Source organism: Trachurus japonicus, chromosome 23 (assembly GCF_045865225.1).
Source record: "Trachurus japonicus isolate A0001 chromosome 23, Traja_1.0".
NCBI lineage: Eukaryota > Metazoa > Chordata > Actinopteri > Carangiformes > Carangidae > Trachurus > Trachurus japonicus.
The window spans coordinates 1085001-1105621 of NC_140929.1; the positions used below are offsets into that span (position 1 = coordinate 1085001).

Consider the following 20621-nt stretch of genomic DNA (forward strand, 5'->3'; position numbering starts at 1 on the left):
ATTCATTCAATTAATTTGTCAAGTACCTACACGGTAACACTTTATTTGTCGCCTATCTCTATAACGCATTATAACCATACTTATAATGAGTTATAATGCAGTTACAGCACTGTATAACTATAGTTATAAACACTCATAAATGATCATAATGCTTTATAACAATAATCATAACACACTATAAAGCATTTTATCATGACTTATAAGGTCAGGTATTATAATACGTTATAATAGTTAGTAACTCGCTAACAATGCCTACATCGATAATGAATTATAAATATAGTTATAATGTGTTATAATTGCTTAATAGATGTGTATAACTATCATTATAAACACTCATAAATTATGATAAGGCTTTATAACAATAAGCATCACACATCATAGAGCATTATAACGTATTATAATACCTGACCCTATAAGTCATGATAAAATGCTCTATGATGTGTTATGATTATTGTTATAAAGTCTTATGATCATTTATGAGTGTTTGTAACTATAGTTGTACAGTGTTTTAACTGCATTATAACTCATTATAAGTGGTTAGAGATAGGCAACAAGTAAAGTGTTACCAAATACACGATCCAACAGTCGTACAACAAGAATACAGCAGTCATATAAACTACTGGACAGTTTCTTCTTCAATGTTGATGAAGTTTGTTCCACAGTGTGATGTTGTGTATTTGATGTGTGGTGATGTAGATTCATGAGTCTAAACTGGAATTATGCTGCGTTCAAGACCAACTCGGAAATTTCCGACTTCCGACATCATTGCGTTCACGCTGCAGGAACTCAGAAGAGAAAAAACATGGATACCTGAAGGAAGTTTGGTGTATTGTGGCTCATCGCTGAATAGGAAAAATAAATGCAGCAGTAAATGATGTTTATTCTGGAGGCAAATGAAGAGGAGAGGAGATGTTATAGCCTTGATAACAGTTAAATGTTATTTCCGTTACATAGGACGAACACAATTTCACACAATACAACAATCACAGCTTAATATAAACGTATTTCATATAGGCTACTGCAATAATAGGCTACACAAAAAAAACCTCAACAAATTCAAGATTCAAGATTCAAGATTCAGGATTCAAGACTACTTTATTAATCCCTTAAAGGGCAATTCCATTTGGTGGCTCGCACACCATGCTCATAGCACAAACACAAACACATAACAGCACAAACACACACATAACATAACAGAGAAACCAGAAAAGAAAGAGAGTTGGCAGCTGTGTGCAAGTCTGCTAGTTGCATGTAAGAAAATGAATAAATACATCATTAAAAATGGGGATTCTAATAAATATCACCATTAAAAAGTACATCTCTAAAAAAGAGATACATAAAAGTACACAATAACTTAAAATGTCTAAATTCTAACCATGTAAGAGACGAGGGCCGCCATATTTTGATGTTGTCGTGACGTCAAGTCGGAAAGTCGGAGCTCTGATATGATACCTGAGTTTCCAACCTGTGATTTCCAACAATTTGACAACTCGGAACTTGTTTTTTTCCGACTTCCGAGTCGTCTTGAACGCAGCATTAATCTGGACATTTTTGGTGATTTATGTCTTGTTATGTTGAATCGCCTCGTAGATAAACTGCAGGTCATGTTGATATTGACCCCCCCCCCCCCCATCCCTCTCCTCTGTCCCTCAGACTCCAAAGCCATCGTGGACGGGAACCTGAAGCTGATCCTGGGTCTGATCTGGACCCTCATCCTGCACTACTCCATCTCCATGCCGATGTGGGAGGACGAGGACGACGAAGACGCCAAGAAGCTGACGCCGAAGCAGCGGCTGCTGGGCTGGATCCAGAACAAGGTGCCTCAGCTTCCCATCACCAACTTCCACCGCGACTGGAGGGACGGGAAGGCGCTGGGGGCGCTGGTGGACAACTGCGCTCCGGGTGAGGACAGAGACCGATAACCAGTAATCAATAATCAGTTAGAAAACCAATCATCTGTCAATGCAACCAGGGCCGTTGCTAGGAATTCTGGGCCCCCTTAAAGAATACTAAAGTGGGCCCCTCCCCCTAACTTTTCCTTTTTTTTTTCTTAGACTACGTATGTATTATCGTTTTTTATTTAGCCTTCTTTGTTTTGATGCTAATGCAGCATTACACTGCAAAAACTCAAGTATCTTAGCAAGAATATTTGTCTTATTTCTAGTCAAAATGTCATTTCTAGTTAAAACAAATCTCATTCTACTTAAAATAAGACTCATCATATTAAAAGCAGCTTGTTTTTAGACACTTTTTACTTCTTTCAAGCAGATTTTCACTTGGAATAAGTTGAATAATCTGATAGTGGAGCAAGTTTTTCTTCCTTATTACAAAAAACTTACTTTCACTGGCAGATTTTTCTACTTATTGTGAATTTAAGTGAAAATGATCTAAAAACAAGTTAATTTTTAGGTTTTGAGTCTTTTTTTAAGTGGAAAGAGATTAGTTTTGACTAGAAATGAGACATTTGGACAAGAAATAAGACAAATATTCTTGGAAAGATGTTGAGTTTTTACAGTGTACTATGAGTATTAGTCAGGGTCTTACGCAGAATAAATCAGTCATACAAAGATTAGACTACTGGGGTTTTTTATGGGCCCCACTGGGCGCTGGGCCCCTAGAGTTATCATCACCTTTCTCCCCTAGACAACGGCCCTGAATGCAACAGCCCGAGCAGTTAGACCAGTGGTTTCCAACCTTTTTCGGCTTGTGACCGTCCATCAAGATGCTTCAGCTCAGATAGGCTATTTTATTTATTTTTTTTTAAGTATATTTTTGGCTTTTTTTGCCTTTATTCGATAGCACATAGTGAGATAGACAGGAAAGGGGGAGGCAGAGAGAGGGGGAATGACATGCAGGAAAGGTCTGCCCGATGCGGGATTCAAACCGGGGACGCCTGCGTTGAGGACTGTAGCCTCTACATGGGGCTATTTTTATATGTTGAGCTTTATTTGAACTCTATTTATATTCCAGAAAGTGAAAGTATAGATACGGTTATTTAAAGGTGTACAGAAAAGAAAATTGAATTTGAGCCCACTCTGGGTCATAAAATTAGTGTAACAACTCATCTATCAGATTTCTGTACACCTTTAAGATTGTGTGTGGTGTTTTTAATCCTAATTTTAAAAAGAATAATAATTAGTTAAAAAATATATTTTTTATCAGTACATTTTTTTTTATCAATTACTAGACAATTCAGCCGACCCAACATGGGGTCCCGAACCCAAGGTTGAAAAACACTGAGGTAGACAAATCTATCAACCTAGAAACTCAATACACAGTCATTATAGTTATCAATGTCTTCATAACAATCAATAATACATCCATTGTGTGTGGTAATCCATAAATCAATAATCAATGATTGAAAATAAATCCCAAACTGCAAAAACTCAAAATCTTACCAAGAATATTTGTCTTATTTCTAGTCAAAATGTCATTTCTAGTCAAAACTAATCTCATTCTACTTAGAATCAGACTCATCACATAAAAAGCAGCTTGTTTTTAGACACTTTTTACTTCTTTCAAGCAGATTTTCACTTGAAATAAGTAGAAAAATCTGATAGTGGAGCAAGTTTTTCTTTCTTATTACAAACACAAAAAACTTGCTTTCACTGGCAGATTTTTCTACTTATTTCAAGTGAAAATTAGTTTGAAACAAGTGAAAATGATCTAAAAACAAGTTAATTTTTAGGTGATGAGTCTTATTTTAAGTGGAATGAGATTAGTTTTGACTAGAAATGAGACAAATATTCTTGGAAAAATTTTGAGTTTTTGCAGTGCATAAATGAGCTGCAGCAGAAAGGACGACAGGACGTTTTTTTCTTTAACTTTATTGCAAACAAATGAATGTACAAACCAGTAAGGCAAATACACAACAACAACAGACAACATAGTGAAGAGATTCAAAAAAAACATGAGATATAAGAGCAGGAAATAGAATAAACAAAATAAAAAATAATTGAATAATAATAAAAAAAAGAAAGTACACACACTTAACCCCCCCCCCCCCAGCGTCCTCCATGTTCAGCTTCACTTTAATCCTCTAATCAGCTTTAACACTGAGAGGAGCTGCTGCTGCTGCTGCTGCTGCTGTTATTATTATTGTTAACCTTCACGCTTGGTCTGTTTCCATGGAGACGTGATCTAAACTTTAAACGATGGAGTTTTTTTTTTTTTTTTTTTGTCCGATGGAGTTTAAACAGTGGACATGTGATCAATGACATCATCGTGATGTCATGATGACGAGGCTTCTTCAGGACGTGGACGGAGACGCTGGGTGTGTTGGAGATGAGTCAGGTCTGTGCAGCGACCAGCGCACCACGACGCTCCACGCCGGTTAGATCTGTGTCGCCGGCAACGATAACCTCACCAGATCAAGGCGGCCGCAGTTTTTAGAGCCAGGCGCCGCAGTTGCTCTCCACCGACTGCAACCAACTGCAGCCTCAGGGCATGATGGGAAACGCACCGGGTCATGATCTGATTGGCTTAGTTAGGACTGCAAACACTACAAATCATGTTGTGCATTGAAGGTTAAATTAGTTAACAAATGTATTTTGGGTGGTGGTTGATGATAATAATCATCATAATGATAATATGTCAATGTCAATGTCAATTTATTTATATAGCTAGCACATTTCATATGGCAAGCATAAACTCAATGTGCTTCATGATAAAAGCAAGATGCAATACATGTGAGAACATATTAAAACAAAAAGTTAGTGCATATTAAAACAGAAGCCAATGTGTTAAGACAAACAAACAAAAAACTAATTAAAAGCTTGCGACAACAGGTATGTTTTAAGATTACGCTTAAAAGAAGATGTTGTTGGAGATGAGTGGAGTTCAATGGGCAGAGAGTTCCATAGTGTTGGACCATAATAACTGAAAGCACCTTTATTTTGAATGTATACGTGGTATATTGAGAAGAGATTTAATAGTGAAGGTTATTTATTCTACACTCATCTACACGAGCAGTAAGTGCTTTACAAGGCAGACAAATGACACAATTATTCTCTGGCTACAGTAGCCTAGCCTACATATCATGGTAACTGCTTAAAAAAACATTCACACTGAGTCAAACTTCTGTTCTGACAAATATATATATTGGTTATTTATGGGACAACTGAAGTACAGCATAAGAAATATATAAAAAATGTTCAAAAAAAGAAGCGCTTCGTGGACTTGTTGTTTAAAACAGAGGTGCTCTTTGGAAAGAGATCGAGGATGTAGGAAGACAAAAGAAAAATTCCAAGACACTCTCTTAACTCTAAAATGCCTTTATTGATTTATGGCATGGTCCAAACGACAATTAAAGACTCTGACGCGTTTCGGCGTTTAGCCTTCATATATATTTTGGTGACTTCCTGTTTGTATTGACGCCGTTCACGTCGAACCAGCCGACTGTGTTTCTGTTGTGTTGTGTTCAGGGACCTTCTGTTTAAACCGCGGTGCGTTCAATGGCGAGTTAACGAGTTAAATTTTACAATTTCATCAGAACGCATCAACGTGTAAAGTTTGAAACGTTACTTCAGTCCCGACAACAACTCCCATGATCCCTTGCTCCTTCGGGTTCTGTCTGAACAACAGCGAGGTCTTTGACTTTTATTCTCTAAAGACCAGATAGGCTACAGGATTTTCAGAATAAGAGCGTCACTGCATCAAAACTTGATTTAAAAAGTTCTCAAAACAAGCGACTCTGTGCTGCCTTCAGGTCTCTGTCCGGACTGGGAAACATGGGATCCCAGTCAGCCGGTGGAGAACGCCAGAGAGGCCATGCAGCAGGCCGACGACTGGCTGGGGGTGCCACAGGTAACACACACACACACACACACACACACACAATGTTGCATAATGCTGGTCCTGGTTCTGGTTCTGCTGCAACAGAGAAACTTTATTCAGTGTGTGTGGATGAGACTCTGCAGGACTTTTAACTTTTAAGGCCCATTTATACTCTACGGTAAAAACTGATACGGACACTTTCGTCCGTATCCGGCCGTCGTTTCATCCGTCAGTGGATCCGTTGCCTCTGAGCTTACGAATCCGGAGTGCTCCGGACGAAACGGAGCAATACCACCGGTAACCGGGGTAACCGGGGTGGCAGTATTGAGTCAGAAGCAGAGAAAAGAGAAAATTATGAAAATCGGCGAAGAGGAGAGTAGTTGCCGGAAATTCAAAGAAGGAGGAGAAGACGAGAGTAAACATTGAACATTTAAAAATTGTGCAGAATTTCTTTCTTTCTTTCTTTCTTTCTTTCTTTCTTTCTTTCTTTCTTTCTTTCTTTCTTTCTTTCTTTCTTTCTTTCTTTCTTTCTTTTTATTTATTCCAACCAAGGCAATTTCACAATTTGACGATATCATCACAACATTTCTCCAGAATTTGGAGAAGACATGTGAGTTGGTGAGAGGGAACATACATTTGATGTTGGTGCCGGTAATGACAGCGTTCGTTGACATGGCAACGTTTGCCGTGTCAACAACGCTGTAATTTATGACACGACACTGCCCCCTAGAGGAGAAGTTGTGTTACGTCCATAAAAACAGTGAAACCGGACGGAGGTATGTAGGCCGGTTACGGAGGGAACGTTTGGTGCTGACGGACCGGAGGTATAAAGCAGCTTTACTCTGAAAGGAAGAGACTTCCTGCTGAGGACCAGAGTCTGTCCATCGTCTGTTTGTCTCAGTAAAACTAGAGCACTGGAATAAGAGAGTAAGGACACCTCCATTGTCTTTAACCCTGTCTCTCTACCCCCTCTTGCCCCCCCCCCAGGTCATTGCCCCTGAGGAGATCGTGGACCCCAACGTGGACGAGCACTCTGTGATGACCTACCTGTCCCAGTTCCCCAAGGCCAAGCTGAAGCCCGGAGCACCGCTGAGGGCCAAGACGCTGCACCCCAAGAGGGCCAAGGCCTACGGACCGGGTCAGGACCCCCCCCCCCACCCCCACCCCCGACCCCCCTCTGACTGATTAATATTACTGTTTAAAGGGGACATATTATGCAAAACTCACTTTTTCATAGCTTTAGTGTGTATTTGCCTCCTCACCCCTTAAACGTCAGTTACAACTATGTCAACATCTTGTAAACTTCCATAGTCAGAAAATGTGTCTCTTAACAAGCCGTTTTAATTTCACCCGGTTTATTACATCACAAGCCGGGTGATGTGAACATTCAAGCCCTCGCTCCCATGGTTACCATGGTTACCTCAGCTACCAGAGCGAAGCTTCTAAACCGACCGTTTAGAGCAAGGCTGTGAAACTGGTGCGTAGAGAACCCAGCTGTTTTTCTGACCAAAGCATGTTACTAACATTACTGTTAGACATCAAGGTGCCAGGTCAAGAAGCAGAGATGAGCAGAATATGTCCCCTTTAACATCAATGCAAAATTGTGAGAAAAACAGGCACATCAGGTAGGCCCAGTTGGGATGGGTGCTGGATAAAGGAGGAATAGATGAAATAAAGAAAAACAACAACTGCTGTTTGAAAAAGAGAATTGTTGCTCGAGATGTCGCGCTATTAAATCCTCTGAAGGGAGCTCCTATGGTGTGCAGATTTTTTCTTTATTCCCTTTAACATCAATACCATTACCTCATGTTGTCATGACGACAGGTATCGAGCCCAGAGGGAACGTGGTTCTGAAGCCGGCAGAGTTCCTGGTGGAGACGGTGGAGGCCGGACTGGGGGAGGTCCTGGTCTACGTGGAGGATCCAGAGGGACACACGGAGGAGGTGGGGGCTCTCACGCTGCGTTCAAAACAACTCGGAGGTCGGAATTCCCAACTCGGAAATTTCCGACTTCCGACTTTCCGTTCACGCTGCAGGAACTCGAGAGAGAAAAACCATGGATACCTGAAGGAAGTTTGGTGTATTGTGGCTCATCGCTGAATAGGAAAAATAAATGCAGCAGTAAATTATGGTTATTTTGGAGGCAAATGAAGAGAAGACGTTACAGCCTAGATAACAGTTAAAGGTTATTTCCGTCACATAGGAGGAACACAATTTCATACAATACAACAATCACAGCTTAATATAAACGTATTTCATATAGGCTACTGCAATAATACACCAAAAATATGCATTAAAACCTCAACAAATAACTTAAAGGGACAACGAGGAGTTTCTCCATCGGCAGAACCAAAAATTCCACGACAATAAAAAAGTCTGATATTAATGTGGATGAATCTCCGTTACCACTTGTTAATGGTCCATTTTAGATAAATCTATGGTTTTGTCTCTATGGTTATTTTGTTATTATTAGTGGTGGTGGAAATGCTGGGCGAGCCGACCAGCGTTTCTTTACTTTCGGTTTCGTGGTGAGTCATGAGAATAACGCCGCCGAATCTCCGTTTATGGTGGGAACTACGACGGTATGTGATCGTCTTCCAACCTCTGACTTTAATTCTTGATGAATGAAAACATGAGTCTGTCTTGTGCCGGTCAAAGAGTCTGTCTTGTGCCGGTCAAAGAATTTCACACCTCGCTTTAACAAAACTCCTCGTTGTCCCTTTAAAAGTTTTAAATTCTAACCGTTTAAGACGAGGGCCGCCATGTTTTGATGTTGTCGTGACGTGTGAAATGTCTCCTCTCTGTGTGGTTTCAGGCCCGGGTCATCCCCAACAACGACAAGAACAGAACCTACTCGGTGGTCTACCTGCCCAAGGTGGAGGGGCTGCACAAGGTCAGAGGTCACGCTCTTCTCCACAGAACTCACTGGGATCAATGAAAACCAATGAAAACCAATGAGAAACAATGAAAACCAATGAAAACCAATGAAAACCAATGAAAAACAATGAAAACCAATGAAAACCAATGAAAAACAATGAAAACCAATGAAAACCAATGAAAACCAATGAAAAACAATGAAAACCAATGAAAACCAATGAAAAACAATGAAAAACAATGAAAACCAATGAAAACCAATGCATGACTGAATCCCCCCCCCCCCCCCCCAGGTGAAGGTGCTGTTCGCTGGCCAGGACATCGACAGAAGTCCCTTCATGGTCAACGTCTCCAAGGCGATGGGCGACCCCAGCAGAGTTCAGGCCCGCGGGCCGGGGCTGCAGCCACAAGGCAACGTCGCCAACAAACCCACGTACTTCGACATTTACACTGCAGGTGAAGTGAAGCTCAACATTACTGGACATGTTACTGGACCCTGAACACACCACGACTAAATCCGTCTTGCTTGTACAAATATTTAAAGGGATAGTTCAACATTTTGTCAAATTGGCCCATTGCCATAATCCCTATAGTCATAGCAGTAGTAGGTTCGTTACCTTTAATTGTCGGTGCAAGCTGTTTTTAGAACGGTGGAGCAGAATTTCTTGGTTTCCCTCATCAAACTCATCAAATACAAAATCCCAACAACTCCAAAACGCTCTGGTGGACAAGTTGTGAGCTGCACATTCACCACGCTATGAGATAATAATGGAACGTTACGAAACAGAGCAGTTTTCAAGGTAAATACAGAGACTGTTGATGAAAAACTGTCCCTGAAGGCAACGTGCATCAGTGGTTTTACATGAATTTCCCTCTAAAACAACTCTGTGTGGTAACGTTGTGTTATTATCTCATAGCGTGGTGAATGTGCAGCTCACAACTTGTCCACCAGAGCGTTGTGGAGTTGTTGGATTGTGTATTTGATGAGTTTGATGATGAGGGAAACCAAGAAATCCCATAATGAGCCTCCGTAGCGTAGCTCTGAGCAGCTCACGGCTCTGCTCCACCGTTCTAAAAACAGCTTGCACTGACAATTAAAGGTAACGAACCTACTGCTATGACTATAGGGATTATGGTAATGGGCCAGTTTGACAAAACGTTGAACTGTCCCTTCAATGATCTGGAAAACACCCAAAGAGGAACTGTGTCTGTCCTCGTCAGCGTGTGAACGGTCCGTTGTCCCTCTGTCCGTCCTCCAGGGGCGGGCGCCGGAGACGTGGGCGTCATCATCGTGGATTCCAACGGCCGGCGGGACACGGTGGAGATTGTCCTGGAGAACAAAGGGGACAGTGTCTTCCGCTGCACCTACGTCCCCGTCCTGGAGGGACCGCACACCGTCTACGTGACCTTCGCCGGCCAGCAGATTCCCAGAAGCCCCTTCACCGTCAACGTCTCCGAGGGTGGGTGTGATGGACACGTCTCTGTCCTATCTATACACCGAGTCGGTAACCAAGGAAACATCACTTCCGGTCAGAGCCGTGGGGGAAAACAAACCGATTCCCCCATAGACATACGTGTAAAAACGCAGCATTTTAAACCTTTTGTCTAACGCTTGTCTGCTGTCATGTCTTAGTTTGAATCACTTGTATCTGCTGACAAAGAGCTAGATATTAAAAAACTCATCACGATTCAGGTCCATTGTTGTCGGTACATTTTAAAATCTTGGCTCTTTCCCAGTCAGTCACATCCGTCTGTCTATGGAGGAAGTGTTTGTCTGACGTTTAGGTGGCGTTCCCTTGGTCTACACACTCGGAGACGATGCCTAAGAGTTGTTGTGAACCATTTTGAACTGCAAATAAATAGAAAAACCACAACCTGAACTTTTATATCTTATCCAACCGTGTAGCTAACGGCTCTGACCGGAAGCAACGTTTCCTTGGTTACCGACTCGGTGTAGGCGAGATGTGACTAACTGGGAAAGAGCCAATATTTTAAAATGTACGGACAACAATGGACACGGATCGTGATGAGTTTTTTAATCTCTAGCTCTTTGTCAGCAGATACAAGTGATTCAAACTAAGACATGACAGTGGACAAGCGTTAGACAAAGGTTTAAAATGCTGCGTTTTCACACGTATGTCTACGGGGGAATCGGTTTGTTTTCCCCCACGGCTCTGACCGGAAGTGACGTTTCCTTGGTTACCGACTCGGTGTATGATGGACACGTTTCTGTCCTCAGATAGTTCCTCACCACTTTCTGTCCAGGTGTTAAATGTGTCTCCGTTGTTAATCTGATATAATCAACATAATGAACCTGGTTTTGACCTCCACAGATTAAAGAACTAAACCTTTTTCCATAACAGTCTGAACCCTGAACCTCATTCTGCATCCACCCTGGGTCCAGGTCTTGGTCCACTCTGGGTCCAGGCCACTATAGTTTTTTTCATAGGATAGGTCCGGGAAAGTCCCACCTTCCCCGCCTCTGATTGGCTAGATGAGCTCTCCTCTGATTGGTTATTCAATTTGGTCGTCCAACGTCATTTCACAACAGTACTGCAGTAAACTAAAATACACAAAAACTTCGAAATTCTTAGTGTGTTCTGACGCCATGGCGAAGCGGTTTGCGTTGCTACCTGCGGTGTGGTGAATCCATGTTCGATCCCCGCTGGTTTCACATTCCGAAAAATGTAGTTTTTAAATTTATATTCCAAGTTTACATTTTGAGTCTGAGAGAAGTGTAGTTGTGCCATTGGTTGGGTTTAGGCAATGAAGAAAGGAGTTGGTTAAGTTCAGTAAAAAGATCAGAGTGATAAGTAGAGAGAGTCCAGGTAGATCTAGGCACTTATCACACTTTGCCGACAGCCTGCGTTTCACAGCCGTTTCACAGCCAAAACAAACAACCAATCAGGCAAAAGTCCTTCTAGCCAATCAGATGCGGGAAAGGCGGGACTTTCCCGGACCTATATCCTACAAAAAAAAATATCGCGTCCACTCTGGGTCCAGGTCTGGGTCCAGTTCTGGGTCCATTCTGGGTCCAATCTGGATCCACTCTGGGTCCACTTTGGGTCCAGTGCTGGGTCCATTTTGGGTCCAATCTGGGTCCACTTTGGGTCCAGTGCTGGGTCCACTCTGGATCAATTTTGGGTCCACTCTGGGTCCAGATCTGGTCTACTCTGGGTCCATTCTGGGTCCAGGTCTGGGTCCACACTAGATCCATTCTGGGTCCATTCTGGGTCCATTCTGGGTCCACTCTGGGTCCATTCTGGGTCCACTCTGGGTCCACTCTAGATCCATTCTGGATCCAATGCTGGGTCCATTCTGGGTCCAGTTCTGGGTCCATTCTGGGTCCAATCTGGATCCACTCTGGGTCCACTCTGGGTCCATTCTGGGTCCACTTTGGGTCCAGTGCTGGGTCCATTCTGGGTCCACTCTGGGTCCATTTTGGGTCCACTCTGGGTCCATTCTGGGTCCACTCTGGGTCCACTCTAGATCCACTCTGGGTCCACTCTGGGTCCAGGTCTGGGTCCAGTTCTGGTCCAGTTGGTGCTTGCTCCTCGGTCCTTGGTGTTCTGGCTGACGCTGTGTGCGCTCATGGTTTTGGGATGTGGTGTCCGACCTCCTCAGGTCCTGAACCGGTTGGCCGGCAGAGTTGTGGACATGTTTGTCTGATTGGACCTGAACCAGACTTCACTTCAGACTAGACTGTATTAGAGTCGGGACTTCAGGTCTGTCTCGACCTGGTCCAGTCTCGACCTGACAGGACTTTCTGTTTTCTGTTGGTCTGGACATGGGACTGGACGGTGGACTGGACTTGAGTCTTGTCTTTAACTCAGGATTTCCCAAGTTTACTTTACTTGAACCGGGACTTTGGACCTGACTGGACAGTTGTGTCTGGACTTGAATCTTAATTTGACCTGGGACTTGACTCTGGACTTGGCCTAGAACCTGAATCGGACCTTGTGTCCTCCAGAGTGGGGACTGGCGTGCTTAGGACTTGCTTCTCTGGACTTGATTGCGAATTTGGGACTTGTCATCTTGACGTACACTGCAAAAACTCAAAATCTTTCCAAGAATATTTGTCTTATTTCTAGTCAAAACAAATCTCATTATACGTAAAATCACATAAAAAGCAGCTTGTTTTTAGACACTTTTTACTTCTTTCAAGCAGATTTTCACTTGAAATAAGTAGAAAAATCTGATAGTGGAGCAAGTTTTTCTTTCTTATTACAAGCAGAAAAAACTTGCTTTCACTGGCAGATTTTTCTACTTATTTCAAGTGAAAATTTGTTAGAAACAATTGAAGATTATCTAAAAACAAGTGAATTTTTAGGTGATGAGTCTTATTTAAAGTGGAAAGAGATTAGTTTTGACTAGAAATGAGACATTTTGACAAGAAATAAGACAAATATTCTTGGAAAGAGCTTGAGTTTTTGCAGTGTGTGAAGTTTTGACTTCTTCCACCTCTGCCTGCTGGTCCGGTGGTCCGGTGGTCTGGGGGTCTGGGGGGGGGTCTGGAGGTCTCTGTCCTCTCTCTACATGTAAAACTGTGTCATCACTGTTGTCCCTCCTTCAGTTCCACAGAGCGCCCCCCCTCCCGGGTCTCCGGTGCAGGTCGTGCCCCCTCCCTCAGACAGGACACGGAGAGCCCCCCCTCCCACGCCGCCCAAACCCCGGCGACCAAGTTAGTAGAGGCCCGGGGGGGAGGGCGGGGGAGCGGTGTGACTGGAGCTGCCTGCGCTAGCCTGGTTTCCCTCCACCGCAACTCAAAACCATCCCCGCCTCGGCTCCCCCACCCCCACGGCGCTCTGGGGGGGTCCGGTTCTCCAGCATGTGCAGCTCCTGCTTCGTCCTGAGCAGCTTCTCCTTCTCTTCCTTCCTCCTCCGGCTCAGAGCTGAGTCAGTCCTCTCTGGATGGATGAGTCAAGATCTTTCCAAGAATATTTGTCTTATTTCTTGTCAAAATGTCTCATTTCTAGTCAAAACTAATCTCTTTCCACTTAAAATTAGATTCATCACCGAAAAATGAACTTGTTTTCAGATCATTTCCACTTGTTTCAAACCGATTTTCACTTGAAATAAGTAGAAAAATCTGCCAGTGAAAGCAAGTTTTTTGTGCTTGTAATAAGAAAGAAAAACTTGCTCCACTATCAGATTTTTCTACTTATTCCAAGTGAAAATCTGCTTGAAAGAAGTAAAAAGTGTCTAAAAACAAGCTACTTTTTATGTGATGAGTCTTATTTTGAGTATAATTTGATTAGTTTGGACTAGAAGTGACATTTTGACTAGAAATAATACAAATATTCTTGGTAAGATTTTGAGTTTTTGCAGTGTAAGACTGGTTCTGGATCAGTTTTGGTTCCTGGACGGGTCCTACACACAGGTCTTAGGTTCTTCCGTCTTTAAAGGGATAGTTCAACATTTTGTCAAATTGGCCCATTGCCATAATCCCTATAGTCATAGCAGTAGGTTCGTTACCTTTAATTGTCGGTGCAAGCCGTTTTTAGAACGGCGGAGCAGAGCCGTGAGCTGCTCAGAGCTACGCTACAGAGGCTCATGATAATTTATGAGTGTTTATAACTATAGTTATACAGTGCTATAACTGCATTATAACTCATTATAAGTATGGTTATAATGCGGCATAGAGATAGATAGAAATAAAGTGTTACTGAGATGTTTTACTAAAATTAGATCAAATTAGTGATGTCATCCAGAGAGGGCGTGTCAGTGTGTGTCCGTGTGTGTTCGTGTGTTATTCTTCTGTGTAGTTTTTTGTTGTAGATATTCAGTTTTTATTCTTTAAATTAAATAACGACTGAGTGGAAATAAAATAACAACGTGGACCAGAACCAGGTCCATCAGGTCAGACATTAACAGACTTTAACAGACTTTAATTATTAATTAATAATCTCGTTAACTTTTATTTTTAGACGAATGAACGAGTCCAAATGTTTCCTCTTCTTCTTCTTCATTGTCATCATGTTCATCACTAGGGATGGGAATCGAAAACCGGTTCCTCTTCGGAACCGGTTCCAACTTGGATCAATTCTTGGAATCGTGTGCGTGTCTGCTTTAACGATTCCCTTATCGATTCCGTTTGGTTCAGAAACTCGCGCATTAATTGATTAATGACGTTACGTAACGTTCCGTTAAAATCAATCTTCATTATAAATGAGGGTGCTTAGTGTTTATATCCACATGTCACCGTTTGTTCTCACAAAATAGTAGTAGTAAAGTAGTAGTAAAAGTTAGTGGCGTGTCTGTGTGGAGCGGAGCTGCTGACAGATGCAGCTGACAGTGACGTTTCCTCATCACTAACCTGTGAGCCAGAGCCACCCTCCGGTCCTCCCTCCCTCACGTCGTGAGGACAGGACAACGTCTCCTGAACAGGCTACATATTCTTTGTGTTTTTCTCTCTTCATTCTAATCACTTCCTTTCAGGTTTTGCTCGTAGCCAGGTGAAACGGTAGCTGCGCCCTGTGTCTTTTCTCTGGCGCGCTCTCTCTCTTTCGCTCGCTCACTCGCTCCGCATAAAAACGAACGTTATGAAAACAATAACCTACAGATGCATAAAAAATATGTAATGGAAACATTGTTAAATTCCTCCTGTGAGCACAGCTGGCCCACAGCCACAGTGGTCTAGTGTTAACCTGTCCAGGCAGGTCGGTCCTGTCAACTTTTTTAATGTCAGAGCCATTTATGCAGTGTTTTCAACCTTGGGGTTGGGACCCCATGTGGGGTCGCCTTAAATGTCTAGTAATTGATTAAAAATAAATAAATAAATAAATAAACTAATTATTTTTCACAATCTTAAACAACTATATTCTTGATATATTCACTTTCTTGAATAAATCAAGATAAAATAAAATGCAGCATATACAAATATCTGAGCTTGCTTATCTTGAATGAGGGTCACCAGAAATTTGTGATGTCAAAAGGGGTCATGAGCCAAAAAAGGTTGGGAACCACAGCATTAATGCAAACAAACCCATTTCTCTTTTATTCCCTCACCCAATGAGAATCGATAAGAGAATCGATAAGGAATCGAATCGATAAGCAATATCGATAATGGAATCGGAATCGCTAAATTCTTATCAATACCCATCCCTATTCATCACTGCTTCAGCTGCCCCCCCCCCACCCCCACTCTGCTCTGTGTTTACCTGTGGGTTTAATCAGCTGATCGACGACATGTTTCACTTCCTGGTTCTGATTCCTGCAGCTTCTTCTTCTTCTCTGGCTTTTTCCTTGCAGCCGCAGCAAACTGCTTCAGCACTGATCAGCTGACTAACCCAACGCAAGTGTGTGTGTGTATGTGAGTGTGTCAGGTTGTTTTGGTAAAGTCTTCTTGGTGGTTTACGACTCGTTCAGAGTAAATGCAAAGTTTCTGTATTTTAAAGGGATAGTTCAACATTTTGGCAAACTGGCCCATTGCCATAATCCCTATAGTCATAGCAGTAGGTTCGTTACCTGTAATTGTCGGTGCAAGATATTTTTAGAACGGCGGAGCAGAGCCGTGAGCTGCTCAGAGCTACGCTAGAGGAGGCTCATTATGGGATTTCTTGGTTTCCCTCATCAAACTCATCAAATACACAATCCAACAACACCACAACGCTCTGGTGGACAAGTTGTGAGCTGCACATTCACCACGCTATGAGATAATAACACAACGTTACCACACAGAGTTGTTTTAGAGGGAAATGCAGAGACTGTTGATGAAAAACTGTCCCTGAAGGCAACGTGCATCAGCGGTTTTACATGTATTTCCCTCTAAAACAACTCTGTGTGGTAACGTTGTGTTATTATCTCATAGCGTGGTGAATGTGCAGCTCACAACTTGTCCACCAGAGCGTTGTGGAGTTGTTGGATTGTGTATTTGATGAGTTTGATGCGGTGAAACCAAGAAATCCCATAATGAGCCTCCATAGCATAGCCCTGAGCAGCTCACGGCTCTGCTCCACCGTTCTAAAAACAGCTTGCACCGACAATTAAAGGTAACGAACCTACTGCTATGACTATAGGGATTATGGGGATGGGCCAATTTGCCAAAATGTTGAACTATCCCTTTAACTCAGTAACAACAGTTTTTACAATGCTTCAGTGATGGGAGTGTGTGAGTGTTTATGTGTGTGTGTGTGTTGATGGTTGACCTTTGACCCTCCCAGTCTAACCAGTGACCTGTGTTTCCGTCTTACTGGTCCCACAGCCTGTAACCCCAACTCCTGCAGAGCGTCGGGCCGCGGGCTGCAGCCCAAAGGCCTGAGGGTGAAGGAGGTGGCCGATTTTAAAGTTTACACTAAAGGAGCAGGAAGTGGAGAACTCCGAGTCTCCGTGAAGGGACCAAGTAAGACACCCGACACCCGACACCTCGCCACAGCCATTAGACAGAACAATCACATCTCAGGTATACAAACAATGTCACATTGCCACAACATCAGTTTATATGCAGATGACATCTTACTATATCTAACATCTCCCTCCACCTCACTTCCATCAGTCCATAAGCTTGTCGACAGCTTCAGCAGAGTTTCTGGCTACTCCATAAACTGGACAAAATCTGAGATTCAGCCTCTCACTCATATTGATTGGGATGCTGAGGTTGGGGACTTACCCTACAAACATGCAACTCAATCCATCAAGTACCTCGGAATTCATATCTCAACAAACCCAAAGAACATAGTTCATTTACAAGTGCCATTTTGAAAAAAATGAGCTGAGGCTTTGTAATTATTCTTTGCATAGTGTTGTTTTCAATAAAACTTTATTTTTTTGAGATATGTCTGTTTTGTTACATCCCAAAGTCACTCAACTTTGGTTTGACTGATATCACCTTATGCAAATAAAAAAAAAAAAATTAAGATTCTAGAATTTTTATCTGCTTTTGCAAATGAACTCTTCATATTCAAACTGAATTTCACACCACTACTGCACAACGATCTCAACCGATGGAATAAACTCCCACAATCCCTAATTGGCCGAATTGCATCTGTCAAAATGAACATTCTCCCAAAAATCAATTATCTATTTGCCATGACACACATTAATCCACCCCTGGGCTGGTTTTCCTTTCTGAACTCAACAGTAAACACATTATATTGGAAAGGAAAAAAAACCCCCGGATCAAATTAAGACCCCTGACCCCTGACCCCTGGTTGGTTGGTCTGGTTTTATGAATGAACGCCTCTGACTGTGATGTTTCCTGCAGAGGGCCTTGAGGAGCCGGTGAAGGTGCTGGAGTTGGAGAACGGTGTGTTTGAGTGCAACTACTACCCCATCATGACGGGGAAGTACGTCGTCAGCATCACCTGGGGAGGACACGCTATCCCACGCAGGTGAGACCGCACCTGGCAGGGCCGGCCGCTGGCATAAACCCTCTATGCGGTTGTTTAGGGCCACAGCCATTAGGTGGGGGGGCCACATGATCAGAAAGGTACCGGGGTTCATCAAGTCATTTAAACATCCTGAGGTCTGCACGTGCAGCTATGAGCTTTATATGTAATGTGAAGTCAATATTCAGCTTCTTTTATCTCACATTTGAGACATTTGGTGAAAATAGAACGGCTGAATGACAACATTTGTGCTCAAAAAGCAATCTTACAAAATGTCATTTTAGACTTGTTTTCTACACGTATCTATTACTGTATTCATATCCTATTTCAAGCACCAAAACAGTTCATTCTCATGACTGAAGGAGTGTTTTCACAAGGGATTTGACATTTTTCAAAAAGCAGACCTCAAATTTCCAGCATTTGGCCTAAATTATTTCTTTCTACAGTGTTCTAGGACAAACTGGCCTCAGTGTGCTTACAGCGGAGGTTCTAATATTTAGACATAAAACACTTGAGTATTGTTACATCTGCAAGTATCTTAAAAAGATACATTTAAGAAAATATGTAAAAGTTGAGAAAATGGCCTCAAACCTCAGAGGGCATAAACACGTCTGTATTCAGTTTTAACCAGTGATTTGGTGTTTGTGCTTAGAGTGTAGGGCCACAAACAAAAACCTTGTTTAGGGGGCCACCAAAATCCTAGGGCCGGCCCTGGCACCTGGTCCCGTCCCGTTTGTGAAGTTTCTTTCTTCCGTCTTTAGTTTTAGTTTCTACTCATGATGTAATCGTGTGTCTGTGTGTTTTCAGTCCGTTTGAAGTCCAGGTGAGCGAGGAGGCGGGGCCTCAGAAGGTGAGGGCCTGGGGTCCGGGTCTGGAGACCGGGATGGTGGGGAAGAGCGCTGACTTTGTGGTGGAGGCCATTGGGACGGAGGTGGGGACGCTGGGTAGGTATCAGAGATAAACCAGAGCGTCGTCAGCGTAGAGACATGGAAAACCTTCCCTTTTAAGATGGATTTTAACACTTAACATTGTTGTGCTATGTCTACTCTGAGTTTTTATTGTTGTCTTCTACTGTTGTTCAGGAATGTCTCTTACTATTTGCTATTATTGTGAAGCTCTCTGGTAAAATGTAAAGCAAAATGTTTTTTAACACTTTAAATTGTTGTGCCATGTTTACTCTGAGTTTTTATTGCTGCGTTTACTGTCGCTTTCTATTTTACTGTAAAGCTTTAAGTTTTAAAGGACTATACAAATACATCTTGATTGACTGATTGATTGGTTGGTTGGTTGGTTGGTTGGTTGGTTGGTTGGTTGGTGGATTGGTTGGTTGGTTGGTGGATTGGTTGGTTGGCTGGTTGCTTGGTTGGTTGGTTGGTTGGTTGGTTGATTGGTTGATTGGTTGGTTGGTTGGTTGGTTGGTTGGTTGGTTGGTTGGTTGGTTGGTTGGTTGGTTGATTGGTTGAATGGTTGGTTGGTTGGTTGGTTGGGTTGGTCGGTTGGTTGGTTGGTTGTTTGATTGGTTGGTTGGTTGGTTGGTTGGTTGGTTGGTTGGTTGGTTGGTTGGTTGATTGGTTGGTTGGTTGATTGGTTGGTTGGTTGGTTGGTTGGTTGGTTGGTTGGTTGGTTGATTGGTTTGTTGGCTGTTTGGTTGGTTGGTTGGTTGGTCGGTTGGTTGGTTGATTGGTTGGTTGGTTGGTTCGTTGATTGGTTTGTTGGTTGGTTGGTTTAGTTGGTTGGTTGGTTGGTTGGTTGGTTGATGATGAACAGATCCGACGTTATACTTTGACGTATTATTGTGATTGGACGTTGAACGTTGGCGCCACCATCAGCTCGGTGTCAGGTGTTGACTGGCTGTGCCGTGTGCAGGTTTCTCCATCGAGGGCCCCTCCCAGGCCAAGATCGAGTGTGACGATAAAGGCGACGGGTCATGTGACGTCCGGTACTGGCCGACGGAACCGGGGGACTACGCCGTCCACGTCATCTGTGACGACGAGGACATCAAGGACAGTCCCTTCATGGCCCACATCCTCCCCGCCGCCAACGACGTCTTCCCAGAGAAGGTAGGACGCCACCACCTGACTGAGGCTGTGATTGACAGCTGTTATGTTATGTTATGTTATGTTATGTTTATTTATTTGATATGGACATCACAAATACATTAAGACTGTTCCAGTGGACAGACCAGATGCTTTGCTTGGGTGTGTTGTTTAGCACATGTGCTAATTTTCAACACCAGTCCATAGGCGGCAATTCAAAAAGCACAGAACATATCATCAACAGTATGAGATTAAACCAAGTGCATGACACTACATCATGACAGTAGCATACTAAAAAATACAGAGCACAAGATCAACGAGAGGAGATTGAGCAAACAGAAATCATGATCCTAACAGTTTTTACTGTTACGATCATGATTTCTATTAGTAACAATGAAAAAGTCCATATTTATACATGTGAGCATTGTTGTTTTGCTTTTAATCCTCTATTAAACGAGTTTGTATCAGTCTCCGGTTTCAGGTGAGTGGGTAAAGTGTTCCATAGGTTAATTAACCCCTTTTGTTGAGAAGGCAGACTGTCCAAATGATGTTGGGAACAATGCAGTCGCCATTGTAGGAGGCTCGTGTGTTTACTCGGCTTGAGCTACAGC

At 42.7% G+C, this 20621-nt stretch overlaps 1 protein-coding gene across 1 annotated transcript in view; it reads left to right on the forward strand.

Annotated features, from left to right (window-relative positions):
• LOC146962246 (filamin-C-like) overlaps positions 1–20621 on the forward strand; it is a 110976-nt gene that overhangs the window by 15518 nt on the left and 74837 nt on the right. Inside the window, exons 3-14 of the mRNA XM_085769644.1 lie at positions 1654–1902; positions 5708–5805; positions 6763–6913; positions 7600–7718; positions 8590–8667; positions 8942–9104; positions 9908–10108; positions 13222–13329; positions 16852–16989; positions 17851–17977; positions 18782–18918; positions 19841–20034. Of these exons, the coding sequence (XP_085625770.1) occupies positions 1654–1902; positions 5708–5805; positions 6763–6913; positions 7600–7718; positions 8590–8667; positions 8942–9104; positions 9908–10108; positions 13222–13329; positions 16852–16989; positions 17851–17977; positions 18782–18918; positions 19841–20034 (1763 nt within the window). The remainder of the gene's footprint in view (positions 1–1653; positions 1903–5707; positions 5806–6762; positions 6914–7599; positions 7719–8589; positions 8668–8941; positions 9105–9907; positions 10109–13221; positions 13330–16851; positions 16990–17850; positions 17978–18781; positions 18919–19840; positions 20035–20621) is intronic.